The sequence below is a fragment of the Polypterus senegalus genome, chromosome 11, assembly GCF_016835505.1.
Source record: "Polypterus senegalus isolate Bchr_013 chromosome 11, ASM1683550v1, whole genome shotgun sequence".
Lineage (NCBI taxonomy): Eukaryota > Metazoa > Chordata > Cladistia > Polypteriformes > Polypteridae > Polypterus > Polypterus senegalus.
Window position 1 is genome coordinate 149,309,678 of NC_053164.1, and position 20,649 is coordinate 149,330,326.

The window sequence follows — 20,649 nt, forward strand, 5'->3', positions numbered from 1 at the left end:
TTTGTTTTAAGAAGATGCATTGCCATCCAGGTTTTAATATCATTCAAGCATGCATGGAGGGTCTGTATTTTCACTCTTTGATTTTAGTGGCAAATATATTTAAGTGTCATCAGTATAGAGAAGCCATACTTGTTAACAATGGAGCCTAAAGGTAACATGCCTATTAAAATGATAACAGGTCCAACAATGGAACAGCACAAGTAAGAGGAGCTACAGAGGATGAGAACACACCCAAATGAATAGAAACGCTCCTATTTCTTAGATAAAATTTAAACCATTGGATGCCTACATACTGTTCAAGGCAGTATATAAGAATCATAAGATCCACAGCATCGAAAGCTGAGGTAAGATCTAGCAGTACAAGAATGGCAGAATATCCAGCATTTAGTAATTGGAAAGAGGTCACTGTTAACCTTTAACAAGGATGTTTCAGTGCTGCAAGAACATCTGTATCTGGATTGGAATTTTTCCAGAAGACTATTTTCATCTAGAAATGTTTGAGTTAGGACAACTTTTTCTAAGACTTTAGATAAAAAAGGCAGTTTAGAAATTGGCCTGAAACTTGACACATTAGAGTGTCCTTATTTTGTTTTTTATAATATGTTCCTGCACCACAGCGTGTTTCAAGGCAGTAGGAACACAACTAGAAATCAAGCTAGCATTTATTAAGGTAACAACACCTGGTCTGACAGAATCAAAAAAAAAAAAAAAAACTTAACTAATCAAGAGGGGACACTGACCGGGTGCAATTTGTAGGATTCAGGTGTTGCACCAAATCAGACAACAGAGACAATGACACACGCAGGCACAAAGTGGTCAAAGACAGTTGAACACACTATGGGAAGAGATGAATCCTTAGCAAGCAGTGAAACCGATGACCTAATAACAGTAATCTTATTTACAAAAAAGTATATCTCTGTTTGGAGAGTAAGTTGGGGTATGCGACAAATGAGAAATTCCTAATACAAGAAATGGTGTATGGCGATTAAAAGGAGTTAAAAATCACTAAAACATTGATTTGTAATTATTGCATCGACCCAAACAAAACATTTTTAAAGTTAAGTTTAAAATCTGTTAGTTCAGTTCCAAAATAAATTAAAAAAAAAAAAAGACGGTTTATGGAAGTGCAACTTTCAATAATGCAAATTTTTACATTTCTTTGTAAAAACAAACGATATAATATCTATTAAGCAATTTAAGAGATTTGCTTCACTTTTTTTGATAAGTACATACTTATAAGTTAGGGTCCCAGGGAGAACAATTATGCATTAAAATTAAAAACCAGGTAAACGTCTGAAAATTTAATAACTCCACTTGAAATTTGTCAACTTTATAGCAGCAGCGTAGAACAAAATTAAGAAAACACAATTCAAGACAGACAATGGAAATGAAGGTACCCATGAACTGTATAGTAAGGTGGATCATTTAAAAAATTGTTCCAATAGAAACAATTTTAAAAGTTTCTTTAACTGAGAACTCGAAAGTTTAGACCTTCATTTTCATGCCTGTTGATTGTTATGTTGTGTTATTGATCATCATGTATTTTGTAACATAATAAATTAATGTAATTAACGGAACTTTCCTTTATTGAACGAGGTTCCAGAAATAATGTCCGACATGCCGTTTTGTACAAAAAGGACCATCAAAATAATTTCAAATATTTTGAATGATAGAATTCACTATAATAGCAGTTAGAGCAACCACATTCATATTTAGTATGGCGTTTAGTTAAATCTAAAAATATGTTATGCCCTCTTTCTTTTAACTATATAGAATCCTGACTCAAATTATAAAACTGACTTTTGTTTCTTAAAGTAAATACAAGAGTAATACCATAAAGAGAAACTTTGATTCTTACCTCGTGAATGCAGGAAGTCATATTAATATCGTCTTTTAGGATTACATGGTAAATCGTTACACGAGTTTTTCAACGAAAGCGATGTGACAGAGGATGGACGTGAATGCTGGGGGCGTGGCGTGGATGGCCGGGGGCGTGGAAGGCCGAGTCTGCGACCTGCAGCTGGATACAATTGCTATAGGTAGACTCTGCATTCATTTCAGCCAACTCCATCAAGATGGCAGCAACATTTCATTTAAAAGGTTGAATGGGGTACCTGTTTTACCCATGACCTTGACAGAATGGCTCAGAACAGCGGAGTACACTGTAACAACTACCGAACATCAAAGATTCGTCACTAACAATAAAGCTCTTTTTCTCCTTCAGTGCCCACACTCTGTACTCTCCACCAGAAAAACATTTTACAGGCCAAGCCCAACCACAACTTCATTTTAAGAATGTTAACACAAAACCAAGCAATGACATAAGCCATCTACCAGTTAATTTGTACAAATTTTATTAATGCCTTTGATATTTTTTCCATTTAGCTTATACTTAAAATATTGTTTCCCACACAAAAAGAAAACCCCATGAAAAGCACAAACCACATAATGGCAATTAACTTTCGTTCATTAATGGCTGATAATTGCGGTCTTTGTCAAATGCAGAAAAGTAGACACTGCAACAATTCTAAAAACTAAGTGGAAGTTACAATACAGACATTGCACCCAGGAAGTCCCTCATGATTACCACCTCTCCCCCACCTATGTAATTATGTACAATAACTTTCAGATATGTTTCTCACAGGCTCTGTTCAGTATCAACCACTAACACAACAGGCCCTAGGTGCCAATCCCAGTCCACTTAGCTACAAAACCCCATGAGACCTAATCCTAAGTATATTACAGCTCCACCATGTTATCATCAACCTCATGCCACTCAGGTACACATCTCTACTGCAAGCCTGGAGGTTCTAAATGGCGGCCCTGTATTTGCACGTTTGTTCACAGAGCTAGCAGCAGGGTAACAGGGCAGTGATCGCTACCCATAGCAGTGCCTCGAATCTTGCTGTCACATAAAGCACTGAGAAGTGTGCGGGATAACACAAAGTAGTCCAGGCGCCACCCTACATTCTTGCTGCGAGCATTCATCATGTAGGTCCAGAAAGTATAGGCATATTGTTGCTCTGGGTAGAGGTGTCTAAAGCTGTCTACAAACCCTTCTGCCAACAGCGCCGAGAAGCCCTCCCGCTCTTCAGGTGTAAAGCCGGCATTTTTTTTGTTGCCTTTTGGGTTCTTCAGATCAATCTCCTGGTGAGATACATTGAGATCACCACACAGGATAAGTGGTTTGCGTTGATCCAGGTCTTTCAGGTAAGCCCGGAAATCAACATCCCAGGTTTGACGGTAACCCAGCCTGACTAGTCCTCGGCTGGCATTAGGAACATAGGCAGTTACTAGGAAGTAAGAAGGGAACTCCGCTGTTATCACACGTCCTTCTTTGTCATGCTCCTCCTTACCTTTTCAAAAAAAGAGAGGGAAATTAACTTTGAGCCTTGGTGCCAAAATCTGCTCATTTAATAACTTGAAATGCACCATATGGTGGTTTGGTGTCTGAAGGTCTTTATGTAAGCTCCTTTAGTGTTAATTCTTCATTAGACAATGGACACAAGACTCCTGTACTTACCTATTCCATAGCTAACGTTGAGAGGCTTCACCTTGCACAACATGGCCACACCACTGTAACCCTCCTTGTCCTCGGAGCAAGCCCAGTATTTGTGAGGATACTCTGGCATGTCTTTTATTTCAGCCGGCAGAGCCTTCTCTGCACATTTAGTCTCCTGAATACAGAAGACATCTGGATCCTCTTTCCGAACCCACTAAGATACAGACATGAAAACAGAAGTACATAGCACTTTACAAATTTAGGTCTTTTTGACTGATTATTCCCTTCCATCTCCAGCATCCCAAACTGTCCTTTAAAAACATTCCGAGTTATGTAGAGTGGCATGCTTGTAAACCTGGTGCACTCACCTCCAGACCATTCTTCTTAACCCAAGCCCGCAGACCATCCACATTCCAGGATGTGATTTTCAGGTTGGCAGCCTTTCCCTCCACAGAGACCAATTTGTCTGGGGGGTCCTCATACAGTATTGGAGCTTCAGGTTCCTTTGCTGCCTTGCCCCGTTTCTTTTCTGGCCCTACATACAGAAGTATTCAGAACACACTCATATTTTAGTCTAACATGGAAGTGTTCATTGTCACCTACTGTAGGTCATAGCTATTGGAGCAACAGCAACTCTCAGAAGGTACTATGACAGTATCACGGTCACCCTTCAGGTGTTGCAAGTATTCAGTCATCCCCACTAGCCATTGCTCCCCCAAATACTAACTGACAAGAAAATGACTACGATACTCCAACCACATTTTTTTTTTTTACCTGTTTCACTCTGCTTTTCAGAGTCGCCCAGGGCTTCCTCATTCTTCTTTGCTCGTTTTGGCATTGTCGCAGTAAACCGTTTCCGATTCGCCTGCCAAAGCAAGACACTGGCACAGCGCCAAATCAGGATTTCCCCTGCTGATGACAGTTGCACTGCCTCCTTCCTAAATAACAGCAAAAGAAAATAAGTTGCAGCTTGAAATAACCCATGCTTGAGTCATCATATGCTTTGCTGCAAAAAATCTGGCTCATACATGGCAACAAAAAGCTTGTGCTGATGCCTCACATCCATTACCAAAAATAAAGGCAAAACATGGCTCTACAAATTCACTGGATCTGGGCTGCAGACAAGAAACCCTGCGGATAACACCTAAAACCAAACTAATTCATGATAATGGGACTCAACGTCAAACACAAAAGACTTCCTTTTTACTGTAGCATTTTAGTCAAATAAACATCTCTTTGGAATAGGCTGCCAATTAAAAATGGAAACAATATAACTGGTTAATTTGCTTAAAGACAGAAATGTGGCAACTCAAGGACAATTCATTCTTTTTAAACTATTTTCAGTGAATCATACAAATCAATTTGCAAACATGAGAACAAATTGATCTAGTGGCGCTCAAGGCATGTCCTGCATATTGCCAACAGATTCTTTTATTATGCTGATGCTGGTAGATGCTTAAAGCACATGCACAAGACCCACCTGGATCATGTGTCTTGACTCGCTTCATTTTTTTTTTGAGTTCAAACTATCTGCGGTGGGCTGGCGCCCTGCCCAGGGTTTGTTTCCTGCCTTGCACCCTGTGTTAGCTGGGATTGGCTCCAGCAGACCCCCATGACCCTGTAGTTAGGATATAGCAGGTTGGATAATGGGTGGATGGATGGATGGAATTCAAACTATATTAATGTCTGAGAAAAACTTTGTCACCGTTGATTCCCTCATTCATCACACAAACACAATATGGTAACAATAGTAAAGTGCCATTTTTTGTACAATTTAGTACCGTTATTGTTTCAAAATGAACATATAAACAACATTAAAACTAATATTTTTTTATATTCCTTTGTATATTCAACAAATTAGTCCCATAAAACCAAATCTCTCTATTATATAAAAAAAATCCTGGGTCGAGACGTGACTTTTTCAGAGAGATAATTTCAAGTCCCACGAGACAAGACTTTTTACCAATAGATTTAACCAGGCTTGGGGCCAGAAATAAAAGAAAAAGAGTAGATGACAAAGTAGAACATTGTAAAGAGGTTCAAAAACGTTGGTGTGATACACATGCAGAACAGGTTAGAGATAATGAAAGTACTAAAATTTGAAAGTCTCAAAAAAATGAAAGTAAAGATCACATTAACGCAAACAGACATTTTTACTCGGTGAAATAACGGAACAGTGAAAAGAGATTTAATATATTTTTTGGATTTAAACTTTAAGTCAGAGATTTGTAGATTGTCTAATCCATGTTGCCATCAGGGAAAAGTAGTGTTTCTCCCCAATGAAGAGCGTATCCGCAAGAATTAAAAGATTTGTTGTTTGGTGAAAGTGAAATCCACATACGCGAGCAGCAGAGACACAAAATGGCTGGCACGTACCGCAGGTCGAGGGGGTTGGTGAGCGAAGCCCCCAGCCTTATTAAAAAATACTCTAATTTTGTTTGCTTTCAACTCAACTTTAGTGCACACTTTTTTACGGACCATTTGACTGTACCGTGCACGAACTATCATCCAATTCTTTTGTTTATTTGATTTGTAAAATCATTACCCATGAATGACTCTCATGATTCTTTTTCACTTGCAATTCTGTAACGAAACATCTCATTTAAAGTATGTATCTTAAATGTGTTTTCATTCTTTGTGCACTGAAACAGGACAATCTAATAGGAATTATCTTCATGTAAAATATTTAACTGGCCAAAGTTCCCAGCATTGCCTAGGTATAATCTGTAGAATGGGTTAAGGAAAGAAGCAAACGCTTATGTGTTGTTTTTTTTTTTAAATGTTGACCCTGTTGTTACTGCTAGCTGTCCCAATCATCATCCACACTGCATCTCTATCAATGTTTCTGCTATTGTGAATTAAGAATTTATTCTTTTTGGGTCTGATTGGATTCAACAATTGTGGTAACTCCTTGTTGGGTTGTAACTATGAACACTTTGTTGGCTTTTTTATTCATAATTTAAGAACTACAAACTGTTCACCATGAACAAGTCGGACAAAAAAGGAAGAGTTAAACATCAGTCCTCGGATTCTCCTTTGTACTGTGCTGCATTTCCATTCTTGATCAAGCTTCACCAAACATCCCCGGCAAAAGCACATGATACCCTTTTAATATTACAGTGGACAGAAGGACCATGCAGTGTTACCCCAATAATGTTAAGCTGTGGTCATTTTTGTCTGCTTGTCTGGCTTCAGTTTGTTTCAATTTTTCCACTAGCCCTGAGCCAGCAGATGGCACTGGTGTGCATACCATAGCACAAGTGGGGAAAAAATCCACTGGGAACCCTAGGGTAAAAATTATGGGTTCCAAAAAGAGTGCAACAGTGCAATATTTGGTCCAATATCAAGTCCAAACATAAATGACTATATATATATATATATATATATATATATATATATATATATATATATATATATATGAATTACTAAATTATATACTTGTAAAAACCAAACCCCTTCCCCCAAAATCAAATGAATCAAGAGAATCGATACACTTAAACGGGTAGTAATAATAATCTATTTAGTGAAGTGAACTTAAACAGCCATCAGTACTGTGGCTGAACCTCCGTCCCCACAACCCCGTTAATTATTGTATGTATCCGTCTCGAGATAATCCTATTTTCTTGACTACAATTTAAGTTATCTTGATGAGTAACTCTAAAGTAAGAAAAGTTACAAGCCCGTGAACGTTTTATATGCGTCCATGCAGAACATCAAGCGTAGAAAGACACCGAGAGGACGCGTCCGCACGTCCAAAGATCCGTGTTATTTATTTATGTTACGTAAGGCTCTTTGTGGCGTGCCATAATGCAAAGTAATCGAATCCCTTTAAATAACTTACACTAGCCAGTTCATCATTTTCGTGCAGTATAATCATGGTTGCTTAGTGTGAATGCATAATATAAATCAAAGAACGTGGTATTTTACTGCCGTTTTGTCAGAAAGCACGTAAAACGACCAAACGGTTAAGGCTAGCAGCCATGTTAGCCACTTATTTCTAGCCATGAACAGATTTATTCAACGTGATCGTAAAAAAAAACCCGCATTCCCCAGTTCCATATTCTTACCTCACACAAAGAAGACCACTAACTCGCGCTTCTCCTCACGTGTAAACACTCACCAAGACGGCTGTAAGGTCCTCGGGGGGCTGTCCGTGCCGCCTGATCAGAAAGTTACTTCTTACTCATCCAGAGCATTTGCAGTGGGCACAATCTCCCCCATCGTGTAGCTAGAACCAGTCGACGATACCTCTGCGTTAGCTGCGACATTATAGACGCTTAACTGCGATCCAATTCTAGGTAGGCATTCACGCGGAACACACTGCTATTTTGAGGTCCCCGGTGACAGGTAAGTAACAACATGGAGGTTTTCTTCGGCGCGGGAAGACACTTTTGATGTAGTGGGGTCCAATAATGCTAGGGGGTTCGTTTCTGTAGTCTAGCCCAGAGATTCTCAAACTCGGTCCTGAGGGATCCTTGTGGCTGCAGGTTTTTGTTCCAACCAGCCTCTGTTTTTAATTGGACTCCTGAGCTAATTAAGTGAACTGTTCTTTCCCGGATTGCCTGTTTTGGGAACAATATATAATGTGACCATCCGTCCCCGTTTTCCGGGGACAGTTCCCTTTTTCAGACAACTGTCCCCATTAAGAAACATGTCCCCGGTTTCAGCTGGTTCACTTTTCTGAATGTATCTCATCACCACGATAATTTGAACTCGGCGCGCGTGCACGGTGTTTTGACGGAGTTTATGCTTTACCACATTCCGCAGTTTTGGCGAGAAATCACGTGATAAGCTTTCGCTTTGTACTCTGTAGTGTTTAGAGTCTCTACTCGTGATCTGTAGGTTCTATGCTCCTCAAGCATCCCCCATCCATGTCCCCGGATTGGCCAAAAAAATTCTGGTTACCTTACAATATACAAATCAGAAAACTAAGGTTGGTTAAAAAAAAAAAAGTATTAAAATGTACTAAGCAGTTATATGTATTTTTTTCCTTTTAACAGTATTTTCATCTTGATTGTCATTCAGCTTTTCTAGGTGCTCTAATTGTTTAATCTTAATTAAATTAATATTTACTACTTTGTGGGGCTGACGCTAAAGTAGTTGCAGCCTTTCACGATTGAGTGTTGTATGCTTGGGTTTCTGCTCTACTTGTTTTTAATTGTCATTATTAAGATTCAATGAAGGGAGCAAACTGCACAGAGAAAGGACAAATATAATAAAAAGAGAGTTATGCATTTAAATCCATAGCAAAAACAGCAATATTTCTAAGTTTCTTATAAATGTAAAAATCATGCTGCTGTGCTTTTCTGAATGTAGAATAAAATATAAATAATACCAGCTAATTAAATGAGATCAGTGCTATCAGGTGTTGTCACTGATTAGGAATCTGGTTGGAACAAAAACCTGCAGCCACAGGGGTCCCCCCGGACCGAGTTTGAGAACCCCTGGTCTAACCCGACATTTGATTTATTGTACGCGCTTCTTAGTATGTGCTTGAATAAAAAACATTCAGAAAAGTCTTGGATTATCAACGCGTTGCTTTTAATTATATATTTATGTGAACTTCTGTCAATTATTAATTTAAATATACCGTCAATTGTGTATGTTAAACTTGCTTGTCGACTTTTATTTAACCACTGTGAAAACCTAATGGTTTTTTACGATTTCTAAACATACATGGTCATTTTCACACTAAGTAAATGGGGATTATTGAAGTTAGTTCGGCTGTTTTCATTGTGCGAGTGGGCGTTATATGGTAACGAAGACTGTCGTTTGTACATGAATGGACATCATATCAAGAGCCCTGTTAATGCCCGGAGAAATTTATTTACTCTCGTTAAGCACGTACATTTATTTTATACGAGACTACAGTTCAGACTTTCCAAGTGAGTAGGCAACAGTAGTGTTAGATCTTTTACCTTGTAGCGAACTGTTCAGAAAGACACCTCAAGCAGGTTTGGCAGACGTCCCGATTTGAGCAGGACTACCCTGAGTTCAATAGACAATTCCCGAGTTCCGCATTGCCTGTAAAAATCCCGATTGATCAAAAGTTGTATATAGGAAAAATCTTAATTCAATATCTATATTGAATAGCTTGTTAAGGAGGATCACTAAATATTTGTGCCAACTATTTATGAATACATTTTGCATCTGCTGAATCCGAGTTGTTGAATCGTGACGTACACGTGTCACCGCATGTTTACTGTGAATGATCGTTCAAAGTGTACTATTGTGATTATTCTATGCCTATTTTTATATGTTCTCTTCAGTATATGTACATTTATATATACGTGTATGTTTATATATCTACTAGTTGTCCCCCGCGGCTCTGCCCACGTAGTAGAGAAAGAGGACAAAGTTTAACAATCAATAAAAAAAATAATTCTGGCCAAGCGGAAAGTAGATACGCTCCATCCAACCAACCTCAAAAGTTGGCACTGTGTCTGATCGTGTTTTGCTCTGACTGGAGAGCGTCTCCCGTATGGGGAGAAAAGGACATGGCCGGACTATCTCTGGCAATCAGCAGCGCCCCTCTAAAACACACGTAGCTCTGTCTAAAAAACGTAAAAACTTACACCTTAACAATCTGTAGATGAGTGTTTCCCAACGTCGGTCCTGGGGGCCACACTGTGGGTTTTGTTCCAACCAGATTCCTAATTAGTGACACCTGATCTTATGTAATTAGCTGCTATTTCATCCATCCATTTTCCAAGCTGCTATTTTATTCTTTTATTTTACATTCAGAAAAGCACAGCAGCATGATTTTTTACATTTATAAGACATTTAGAAATATTTCAGCATTTGCTATAGATTAAAATGCTTAACTCTCTTTTGTTGATTTCATTATATTTTGCTCTTTTTCTCTGCAGTTTTCCCCTTAATTGTATCGTATTAATGACAATTAAAAATGAGCAGAGCAGATACGCAGGCGAACAACACTGAATAATCAAAGGCTGCAACCACCTGCCTCAGACCCACTAATTAATAAACAATGGATTAATTAAACAATTACAACACCTAGAAAAGTAGAATGAAAATCAAGATGAATATATTGTTAAAAAGAAAAAAATACATTATTCCCATATAACTGCTTGGTACATTTTAATGTATATCTATTTTTACCAAACTTAGTTTTCTAATTTCTATCTTGTTCCCAAAACACAGAATTTGGGAAATAACACATCATTTAATTACCCCAGGAGTCCAATTAAAAACAGAAGCTGGTTGGAACAAAAACCTGCAGCCACAGTGTGCCCTCAGGACCGAGGTTGGGAAACACTGCTGTAGGTGACAATGTCTGTTGAACAAACAGGTATCGCCAGCTAAGCGAAGGCCAGGGGCATCCCGACACGTGGCAAGAGGTAGACCGACTGCAATGGAGGCTGGCGCGTGAGTGAGGAGGGGCCCACTGCCTCTCTCTTGGATTTGCACAAGTAAATCGGTACTGCCAGTGAACTATGATACTTGGAGCGATGAGAGAAATTGCAAAATCAACCGGAATGTTAAAGCAAATTATAGAAAAAAAATACGATCTATTGTTAATCCGTCAAGTTCTCTTGTGAAAAGCGGACACACATATAGACAGACTTTGATTTATATATATATATATATATCAAGTCAGTTACCTTTCATTTTGTGTAGTCCACCTCGTGACGTGCATATTATTCTGCTCCACTGTAACAAAAACTACATAGAACAGTATATATATATATATATATATATATATATATATATATATATATATATATATATATATATATATATAAACTGCTCAAAAAATTAAAGGAACACTTTGAAAACACATCAGATCTCAATGGGAAAAAGAAATCCTCCTGGATATCTATACTGATATAGACTGGGTAATGTGTTAGGAACGAAAGGATGCCACATTGTTTGATGGAAATGAAAATGATCAACCTACAGAGCCCTGCATTCAAAGACGCCCCAAAAATCAGAGTGAAAAAATTATCTGGCAGGCTAGTCCATTTTGCCAAAATTTAATTGCAGCAACTTAAAATTATACGCAGCACTTTGTATGGCCCCTGTGTTCTTGTATACATGCCTGACAACATCGGTGCATGCTTCTAATGAGATGACAGATGGTGTTGTGGGGGATCTCCTCCCAGATCTGGACCAGGGCATCACTGAGTTCCTGGACAGTCTGAGGTGCAACCTGGTGGCATTGGATGGACCAAAACAATGTCCCACAGGTGTTCTATTGGATTTAGGTCAGAAAAGTGTGGTGGCCAGTCAATGATATCAATTCCTTCATCCTCCAGGAACTGCCTGCATACTCTCACCACATGAGGCCAGGAATTGTCGTGCACCAGGAGCCACTGTACCAGCATAGGGTCTGACAATGGGTCCAAGGATTTCATCCTGATACCTAATGGCAGCCAAGGTGCCTTTGTCAAGCCTGTAGCGGTCTGTGTGACCCTCCATGGATATGCCTCCCCAGACAATCATTAACCCACCACCAAACTGCTCATGCTGAATGATGTTACAGGCAGCATAATGTTCTCCATGGCTTCTCCAGACCCTTTCACTTCTGTCACGTGCTCAGGGTGAACCTGCTCTCATCTGTAAAAAGCACAGGGCACCAGTGGTGCATCTGCCAATTCTGGTATTCTATGGCGAATGCCAATCGAGCTGCATGCTGCTGGGCAGTGAGCTCAGGGCCCATTAGAGGACATGGGGCCCTTGGGTCACCCTCATGAAGTCTTTCTGGTTGTTTGGTCAGAGACATTCACACCAGTGGCCTGCTGGAGGTCATTTTGTAGGGTTCTGGCAGTGCTCATCCTGTTCCTCCTTACCCAAAGGAGCAGATACTGGTCCTGCTGATGGGTTATGGACCTTCTATGGCCCCCTCCAGCTCTCCTAGAGTAACTGCTTGTCTCCTAGAATCTCCTCCATGCCCTTGAGACTGTGCAGCGAGACACAGCAAACCTTCTGGCAATGACACGTATTGATGTGCCATCCTGGAGAAGTTGGACTACCTGTGCAACCTCTGTAGGGTCCAGGTATCGCCTCGTGCTACCAGTAGTGACACTGACTGTAGCCAAATGCAAAACTAGTGAAGAAACAGTCAGAAAAGATGAGGGGGTAAAAATGTCAGTGGCCTCCACCTGTTAAACCATTCCTGTTTTGGGGGTCATCTCATTGTTGCCCCTCTAGTGCATCTGTTGTTAATTTCATTAACACCACAGCAGCTGAAACTGATTAACAACCCCCTCTGCTACTTAACTGACCAGATTAATATCCCATAAGTTTCATTGACTTTATGCCGTACTCTGATTAAAAAGTGTTCCTTTAATTCTTTTGAGCAGTATATATACACACATACACAAACACACATGCACAGTGTCCCCACTCTAACATTTATGAATAACCTAGACTGTATAACCAAAAAAAAAAAAAGACATATTTAACAAGGTGTAGACAAAAATGTCTGATTAAATACAGCTGCAGCACACATTTGCCATATAAATCCAAGCATTAAAGAACTGGATCACTTGATAAGTAAGAGATGTGAAATTCAAGCGTAGGAGCAGATCATTTAGCAGGACTCAATCTCACTCCAACTTTAACTGCATTTTACTGTTTCTACTTTTCTCAGAATATTGTTAATGGCATTGTCCTTCTTTAATGTATCAATGACATATGTTGGTGGTTTCCAAGTGTAGTAGCAAGTGCCTTGACATTTGATGGCCTCTTTTACTGTCTGTTGGCTACAGTGTTGCAATGCAGCCTGTTTGTGTGCTTTTTCTTCACCAAATTCAAATGAGCACACACTGAAGAGTTTGCCAATGTCAGTAACTGAAACATGAATGTAGATACAAGTCCAAATGTTTGGTTTTAATTAGCATCCAAAAACATGGTTAAGATCGTTCCAAAAAAGATGGTGATTTGTCACCAAACGCCTTGCTAAATATAATATGGTGATATGCAGAGTAATAATTACACTGACCAGCCTCAACGTTGAAACCACTGATAGGTGAAGTGAATAACATTAATGATCTCATTACAATGGCACTCGATTAAGGGGCAGGATATATTCAGCAGCAAGTGAATAGTCAGTTCTTGAAGGTGATGTGTTAGAAGCAGGAAAAATGGGCAAGCGTAAGGATGAGTAACTTAGACAAGGGCCAAATTGTGATGGTTAGATAGATGACTGTTACAGAGCATCTCCAGAACGGCAGTCTTGTGTGGTGTTCCTAGTTTGCAGTGATTAGTACCCACTAAAAGCAGTCCAAGGAGGACAACCAGTGAACTGGCGACAGGGTGATGGGCTCCCAAGGCTTATTGTTATGCATGGAGGGTGATGTCTAGCACATCCTGTCCAATTCCACAGAGTACCTACTATTGCACAAATCGCTAAGAAACTTAATGCTGGCCATCAGAGAAAGGTGTCAGATACATCACAGCTTGCTGCATATGAGGCTGCATAGCTGCAGACTGGTCAAAGTCCCCATGATTACCCCTGTCCACTGCTGTGACCATCAGAACTGGACCATGGAGAAATGGAAGAAGGTGACCTGATCTAATCAAGCATGTTTTCTTTTAGATCATGTAAATGACTATGTGCATGTACATTGTTTACGTAAGGTAGAAAGGATAGCAGGATGCACTATGGGAAAAAGGCAAACCGACAGATACTTTGGGCAATGTTCTGCTGGGCAACCTTGGGTCCTGGTATTTTTGTGGATGTTACTTTGATGCATACCACCTACCTAAAGATTGTTGCAGGCCTTGTAAACTCCTTCATGCTAACGGTATTCCCTGATGGCAGGAGCCTTTTCAGCAAGATAATGCATGCTGCCACATGGCAAAAACTGTTATTGGATAGTTTGAGGAAAGTGTCAAAAAGTTCAATGTGTTGACTAGGTTTCCAAGTTCCCCAGATCTCAATCCAGTTGGGTATGTGTGGGATGTGCTGGAAAAACAATTCCAATCCATGGAGGTCCCACATTGCACCGTACAGGAGTTAAAGAATCTGCTGCTAACATCTTAGTGCCATCTTCAGAGGTCAGAACCATTATGGTGGCCCGATGGGGACCTACACAATATTAGGAAGATGGTTTTAATGTTTTCTGATCAGTGTATGTTTTAATGATATTTAGAGCAGATAATTTTTTGTTAACACCTTTTTTGTTAATTTTAAGTTGCTGCAATTAAATTTTGGCAAAATGGACTAGCCTGCCACATAATTTTTTCACTCTGATTTTTGGGGCGTCTTTGAATTCAGGGCTCTGTAGGTTGATCATTTTCATTTCCATCAAATGATGTGGCATCCTTTCGTTCCTAATACATTACCCAGTCTATATCAGTATAGATATCCAGGAGGATTTCTTTTTCCCATTGAGATCTGATGTGTTTTCAAAGTGTTCCTTTAATTTTTTTGAGCAGTTTATATATATATATATATATATATTCTAGGAAACGTTTATCAAAAATACCTGAAATAAACACACACAAGAATAAATTACATAGATTACATCCCTCCAATTCACTCTGTAAAATAGGCTGTATTGTCCGTGCCTTCCCAACCACACGTGTGTCCAGTTACACCATTTTCGTTTCTTTTCTTTGTAGTTTCAGAACACAGTACAGCAAGAGTCAACAGCTCAGCTCATTTCTTGTTTCACATTTTGAGAAGCCTGTGGCAATATTGTTTTTTTATTTTTTTGAATAGGTAAACCTTTACTGTAAAATATCAATGGGTAAAACTGTTTGTTGAGAACATGTACACGTATAGGCTGAGTGCCCACATCGTGACATGCCGATCAGACCAAATGTGCTCATACAGTTTGAGCACACATACAACTGGACACTTGATCATGCAGTATGAGAAGTCCCTTGACCAAGATTTCTCTAATTCGCACTATGTATGCCAAGCCTTATATAATAACAGTAAACTGCTAAATTTGTCTTTGCCTCCACAGTCATGACCATTGTGATTGGGTTTGAAGGGAGTGCCAACAAGATTGGGGTAGGAATTGTAAGAGATGGCACAGTGCTGGCCAATCCAAGGAGGACATACATCACACCTGCAGGCCAAGGTAAGTCCAGTACAAGAGGTTTAAATGATGGCTTACTTGTCACTTCATTGTCATTGAAAACTACTTTTGCTGCTACAGGTTTCCTGCCCAGTGAGACTGCCAGGCACCATCGTTCCTGTGTGCTGACTGTTCTGAAAGAGGCCCTGGAGGAAGCTGGCATCCAGCCAGGGGATGTCGACTGTGTAGCTTATACGAAAGGTATAGGTTGGCATACTCTGTTCAGCTTTCTGTTTTCTAAAAAAGAATGCTGGTGCGCTTAATAGTAGAGGAGAAATTTTTTAAATATAGTGTACAGATTATTAAAAAGGTGCAGCCAAAAGTTGATCACACAGCCTGTTTCTTCTGGGTGGGAGCTCTTTGCAAGAATAAGTAGTGCATGGACCAGCACAAGCATTCTTTTTACTGCTTGTTGTTTTCATTGGCAGGAGTAAGCTCTAGTGACCACGGCTGTCATACTCCTATAGGCATGTGTACCTACTGGCATGTTCAGGCCTTGGCTGAAGGGAGAATTTATCCTCTTTGACTCTCTTTGCTTTTCCATCAGGTCCTGGAATGGGTGCCCCTCTAGTTACTGTGGCCATTGTTGCCCGAACTGTGGCTCAGCTTTGGGGGAAACCTCTACTGGGAGTGAACCACTGCATTGGGCATATTGAAATGGGGCGACTGGTCACTGGAGCTGCCAACCCGACTGTTCTGTATGTCAGTGGAGGCAACACCCAGGTAAGGCTGACTTCACTGCGTGTGTCCTTTTTTTAGAGCACACAATTGGCAGGTTCCAGGTGACATGACATATTTGCAAGTCTTCTAGACAATGCAGTGAGGTGTAATTCTGGGTTTGATCAGCAAATGCAATGCTGATACTACTGCTACAGCAAAATGTATCCAGCAGATGCTGAAATAATGCTACTCTGCTTCTGTCACAGGTCATTGCCTACTCAAAGCGCCGGTACCGCATCTTTGGAGAAACCATTGACATTGCTGTTGGCAACTGTCTGGACCGTTTTGCTAGAGTCCTTAAGGTAACTTCAGGTGCAAGCTGTTGTATCATAATATTGGTTAAAATGTATGGGTGAGGAGATTCTCTTTTCTCTCTCTGCCCTTTGGTATAATGTAAGCATAGCTGTCTCTGGGGGATAAAGTATTATGGACAGGCAAACTCTGAACCTCCCATCTCAACGCACTTTACATACATACATGTGTAAATATTTAACACAGTGACACAAAGCACTCTTATTTTTAATTAAATCTACTCTCTCTCTCTTTCACTCTCTATCTCAACCCTGGACTAGAACACCTCTCTTACTCCATTGTCAATGCAGCTATCTGTTTTTTTATTTTTGACTTTTCCTCTTCGGACACTAACCGTCAGAGAGATACTTTCACATCACGAGAGACAAGACTTTGTGCCAAGAGATTTAACCATGCCAGGGGCCAGAAATAAATGACAAAGAGTAGATGACAAAGTAGAATTTCGTAAAGAATTCAAAAACGTTGGTGCGATACACATGTGGCACAGGTTAGAGATAATGAAAGTACTAAAATTCAAAAGTCTCAAAAAATGATAGTAATAATCGCATTAGCACAAACAAATGAAAATTATTACTTGGTGAAATAACAGAATAGCGAAAAGAGATAGAATATATTGTTCTGATCTAAACTTTAAGTCTGAGACTTGTAGATCGTCTAATTCGTGTTGCCATCAGGGAAAAGTAGTGTTTCTTCCCAGTGAAGAGGCGTACCCGAGAGAATTAAAAGATTTGTTGTTTGGTGAAAGTGAAATCCACATACGCAAGCGGCAGAGATGCGAAGTAGTGAGCAGGGGGCACAATTAATTAAAAATTCATTACCGGTATGTGTTGCTCTGCTGTTATTAAATGGTAACTCTGAGATTAAGTCAGTGATTACAGCAGTGCAGATAGTTTGTAGGATGTGCTACAATGCAGATGGAAGGTCGCATAGGATGACTATGTTAGCTTATAGTGTTCATGTAAAATTTCTGTAGTATATAATGAGTCCAATCATGGTCACTCTCGGTAATCTGACTATTTGACAGGAGGTGGTGGGATATTAAGACAGGTTAGTTTTACATAAGAAAATGCAAAAATGGAAGATGCAGTTGTCACTATTAAGAGGTAAAACTAGGATTGTTGTGAATCAGAATGAGAGTGTAGTTATTATCAGTGTATGAGTTGAAATGTTACCACATTATCAGTGAATGGGTTGAAATGTTACCACATTAGACTAGTTCTGATGTTTGGCCTCACAAAGGAAACTTTCAGTCTCCTTCACAAGCATAGCTGAATTCAATGCTTTGTTTAGTTTTAAACTCAGTGCTGATAAGTTAATTGGCTGCTTTTCTTTCTGATTCTAGATCTCCAATGATCCTAGTCCTGGGTATAACATTGAGCAGATGGCTAAGAGGTGAGTTCATGTGGTCACTATTTCTTCAAGTTATTCGCAAACTTTATTTTTCAAACTGGATTTTTATATCAGATTCTCTGCTTCTCAGTACACTTGTATCAGAGATCTGTCAGCTTCTGAATGCATTTAGGAAAAGGTTTTGGCTAAATACAGAGCCACCTATATACCGTTTCTTTCGCCTCATCTTCTCCTTTAAATCGACAGCCTCTTTCACTTCTAATGCAGTTTCCTCTGTTGTTACTCTTTTGTTGATGAGAACAATGGCCTGTGCTTCTTCCTGCTTTTCATTATTGGATGATGTAGATGGCTGTCCCGAGCACTTTGCCCTGCCATCTTTAAATCTCCATCCAACTCATATACTAAAGTGAGGTAAAGCATTATCCCTATACTGCATGCATAAGTAGTTGTGGACTTCAGCTGCTTTAACACCTTCTGCACACAGAACTTTCTGTTCTTATTTAATGCAAATTGTTAAGACACACAGCCATAGTCATGACTTGATAGAAATTGGTAGGTTGACAACATGGTCGACAGCAGTAGGATGTGGTAGAGTAAGAGTTATAATGTTACAAAATCTCAGCAAGCTACCTCACAAGAATGTCTAGAAAATATAAAATACATAACCTTTTTCAGTAACCTATGTGTATAGTGTTCAGTGTTTTGTACCCTCTTCAATGAGTGTACTCATTCATTCATTCATTTTCTAAACCTGTTCATTTCAAAGACAGTTCTCATCAAGTACAAGGTAGTGACTATCCTTAACAGGACTCAACTCCATCAGGAAACACTCATTGCTACTTATTAACTTACACATTTTTGGAAAATGGGAGAAAATGCAAACGGGCAATTCCTGGGCCAGGGTTGGAAGCAAGCACTGTGCAGATGTGAGGCAGAAGTGCTGGCCAATATGCCAGTGATTCTCTCATGCATTCTTGGATGTCTTATAGGGGAACAAGATTTGTAGAGCTGCCTTACACTGTGAAGGGAATGGATGTGTCCTTCTCTGGGATTTTATCATATATTGAGGTATGACGTAAGCTTCTTTGCTGGAAAATACAGCAGGAAGGCACATAATCTCAGAGATAATAACAAGAACAAATAAAATGGTGGCAATTAGTTCCCAGTGGTAATTGGGGCTTGCTCTGTTTTTCTTCCTAGCTGACTGTCTAGCCTCTTTGTTTCTAATCTTCTGCAGGATATGGCTGAGAGGATGGTATGTACAGGGGAGTGCAGCCCCGAGGATCTCTGCTTTTCCTTGCAGGTAAGTAAAGTGTGGTTGTTTTGTGTTGGTATAAGTGTAAATATGTATGATCAGATATGTACGTATTTAATAAGGATATGCCAAGATAAGTGGCCATAGGTCTGTTTTAGCTGGGTTTTGTTGTTTAGCATATGAACCCGTGTATAACTAGCATTGTGCGTTGTTGTGATAATATGTTCGTGCATATTTTTAAGAAACCTTGAATACTTAAATATGTGTATATCATATTTTGTATATGCATGTTTAAGATGGGACTGTAGGTGTGAGAGTAAATATAAGTGTGCAGGAGATGAGGAGTACCTAGGATCACATGACCTGGATTTTTTTGCTTTTTATGTGGTTGTATGAATGGTATGGACATTCCTTGGTCAATCTGGACCAGGTTTCAGAGCTGTGCTTGACATGTGCAGATGTGCTTCTCTTCATGTTTGGCTGTTGTCTTTCTCACAAGACATCTGATTAGTTGTTGTGTTCTTCTTCAGGAGGTTGTCTTTTCCATGCTGGTAGAGATCACAGAGCGGGCTATGGCACATTGTGGCTCACAGGAAGTTCTTATTGTAGGTGGTGTTGGCTGTGAGTATGGGAATAATTATTGAGGTTCTTGACATACGCAAAGCATTAACTGTGTCTTTCTTACGTACCTTTCTTCTGTCTTACCTTTTCAAAATTGCCTCTTTGATGCAGATGGTCTTTTAGTGTGTGTGATGTATTAAAAAGAGAACACTGTGAAAAAGAAGAAAATCAGTTTATCACACCACATATTGTTACTGTTTTTATGAGTTTGGGCCACCCTTTACTACTGTCATAACTCATCTGTTTTTACAAATTTTCACAGGCAATGTGCGTCTCCAAGAGATGATGGAAATCATGTGCAAGGAAAGGGGTGCCAAGCTGTTTGCCACGGATGAGAGGTAAGTTCTTGTACACAAAGGCCTGCAGTGCTGCTCTGGTCTGTAGTGACACTTGACATTTAACTTCTTCATCTGTGTGCAGGTTTTGTATAGATAATGGAGCCATGATAGCTCAAGCAGGATGGGAAATGTTTCGTTCAGGCCAGACCACTGCTCTGGAGGACTCGTGGGTGACACAAAGGTGATAAACAGTGTAGTGCAAAGTGAACATGTCTTTGTGAGCTCATCAATATGAGGAAGTGTACTTTACCAGTGTGCTTGATGCTGTTTAGATGAGGAGATGTATTTGTGAGGGGATGCATGTGCATGAAGTGTCTCTGCTGCTGTCCTTTCACCTCATAACACTGTGTCTTTGTTTCACAGGTTTCGCACAGATGAAGTTGAGGTGACGTGGAGAGACTAGTCAGTACACTATTTTTTTTCTCATCTGTGTCCAAATAAAATACTGCTGCTTTGGGCTACTTGCTTTATTTCCCCTGTTGTTTGACCTCTGCA

At 39.7% G+C, this 20,649-nt stretch overlaps 2 protein-coding genes across 5 annotated transcripts; one reads left to right on the top strand and one right to left on the bottom strand.

Moving 5' to 3' along the window:
• Positions 1–2,331: 2,331 nt before the first annotated feature.
• On the bottom strand, positions 2,332–10,110 carry apex1 (APEX nuclease (multifunctional DNA repair enzyme) 1). 3 transcript variants are annotated; one of them, XM_039769840.1, is made up of 5 exons: positions 10,078–10,110; positions 4,277–4,440; positions 3,871–4,037; positions 3,524–3,716; positions 2,332–3,356 (listed from the first exon to the last, which is right to left on the bottom strand). In XM_039769840.1, the coding sequence occupies exons 2-5, from the start codon at positions 4,338–4,340 to the stop codon at positions 2,842–2,844; spliced, it is 939 nt and encodes a 312-aa protein (XP_039625774.1). In that variant the 5' UTR covers positions 4,341–4,440; positions 10,078–10,110; the 3' UTR covers positions 2,332–2,841. The 3 variants fall into 3 exon arrangements, with proteins under 3 accessions (XP_039625774.1, XP_039625773.1, XP_039625775.1); XM_039769839.1 differs by lacking the exon at positions 10,078–10,110 and adding an exon at positions 7,570–7,654; XM_039769841.1 differs by lacking the exon at positions 10,078–10,110 and adding an exon at positions 4,983–5,074.
• Positions 7,709–20,615, top strand: LOC120539597 (O-sialoglycoprotein endopeptidase). 2 transcript variants are annotated; one of them, XM_039769838.1, is made up of 12 exons: positions 7,709–7,800; positions 15,445–15,561; positions 15,640–15,759; positions 16,106–16,281; positions 16,485–16,580; positions 17,933–17,982; positions 18,930–19,008; positions 19,178–19,243; positions 19,726–19,816; positions 20,079–20,154; positions 20,237–20,335; positions 20,518–20,615. In XM_039769838.1, the coding sequence occupies exons 2-12, from the start codon at positions 15,447–15,449 to the stop codon at positions 20,555–20,557; spliced, it is 1,008 nt and encodes a 335-aa protein (XP_039625772.1). In that variant the 5' UTR covers positions 7,709–7,800; positions 15,445–15,446; the 3' UTR covers positions 20,558–20,615. The 2 variants fall into 2 exon arrangements, with proteins under 2 accessions (XP_039625772.1, XP_039625771.1); XM_039769837.1 differs by having other exon boundaries at positions 7,724–7,849.
• The last annotated feature ends 34 nt before the right edge of the window (positions 20,616–20,649 follow it).

What these genes read in the sequence shown, in the direction of transcription:
- apex1 (XM_039769840.1), bottom strand. Translation starts at nt 4,340, where the DNA reads ATGCCAAAACGAGCAAAGAAGAATGAGGAAGCCCTGGGCGACTCTGAA. An exon ending in TTAAGAAGAATGGTCTGGAG is followed by an intron (nt 3,717 to 3,870) that starts GTGAGTGCACCA and finishes TCTGTATCTTAG; the next exon opens with TGGGTTCGGAAAGAGGATCC. An exon ending in CAACGTTAGCTATGGAATAG is followed by an intron (nt 3,357 to 3,523) that starts GTAAGTACAGGA and finishes TTTTTTGAAAAG; the next exon opens with GTAAGGAGGAGCATGACAAA.
- LOC120539597 (XM_039769838.1), top strand. Translation starts at nt 15,447, where the DNA reads ATGACCATTGTGATTGGGTTTGAAGGGAGTGCCAACAAGATTGGGGTA. An exon ending in GTTTTGCTAGAGTCCTTAAG is followed by an intron (nt 16,581 to 17,932) that starts GTAACTTCAGGT and finishes TTCTGATTCTAG; the next exon opens with ATCTCCAATGATCCTAGTCC. An exon ending in CTGTTTGCCACGGATGAGAG is followed by an intron (nt 20,155 to 20,236) that starts GTAAGTTCTTGT and finishes ATCTGTGTGCAG; the next exon opens with GTTTTGTATAGATAATGGAG.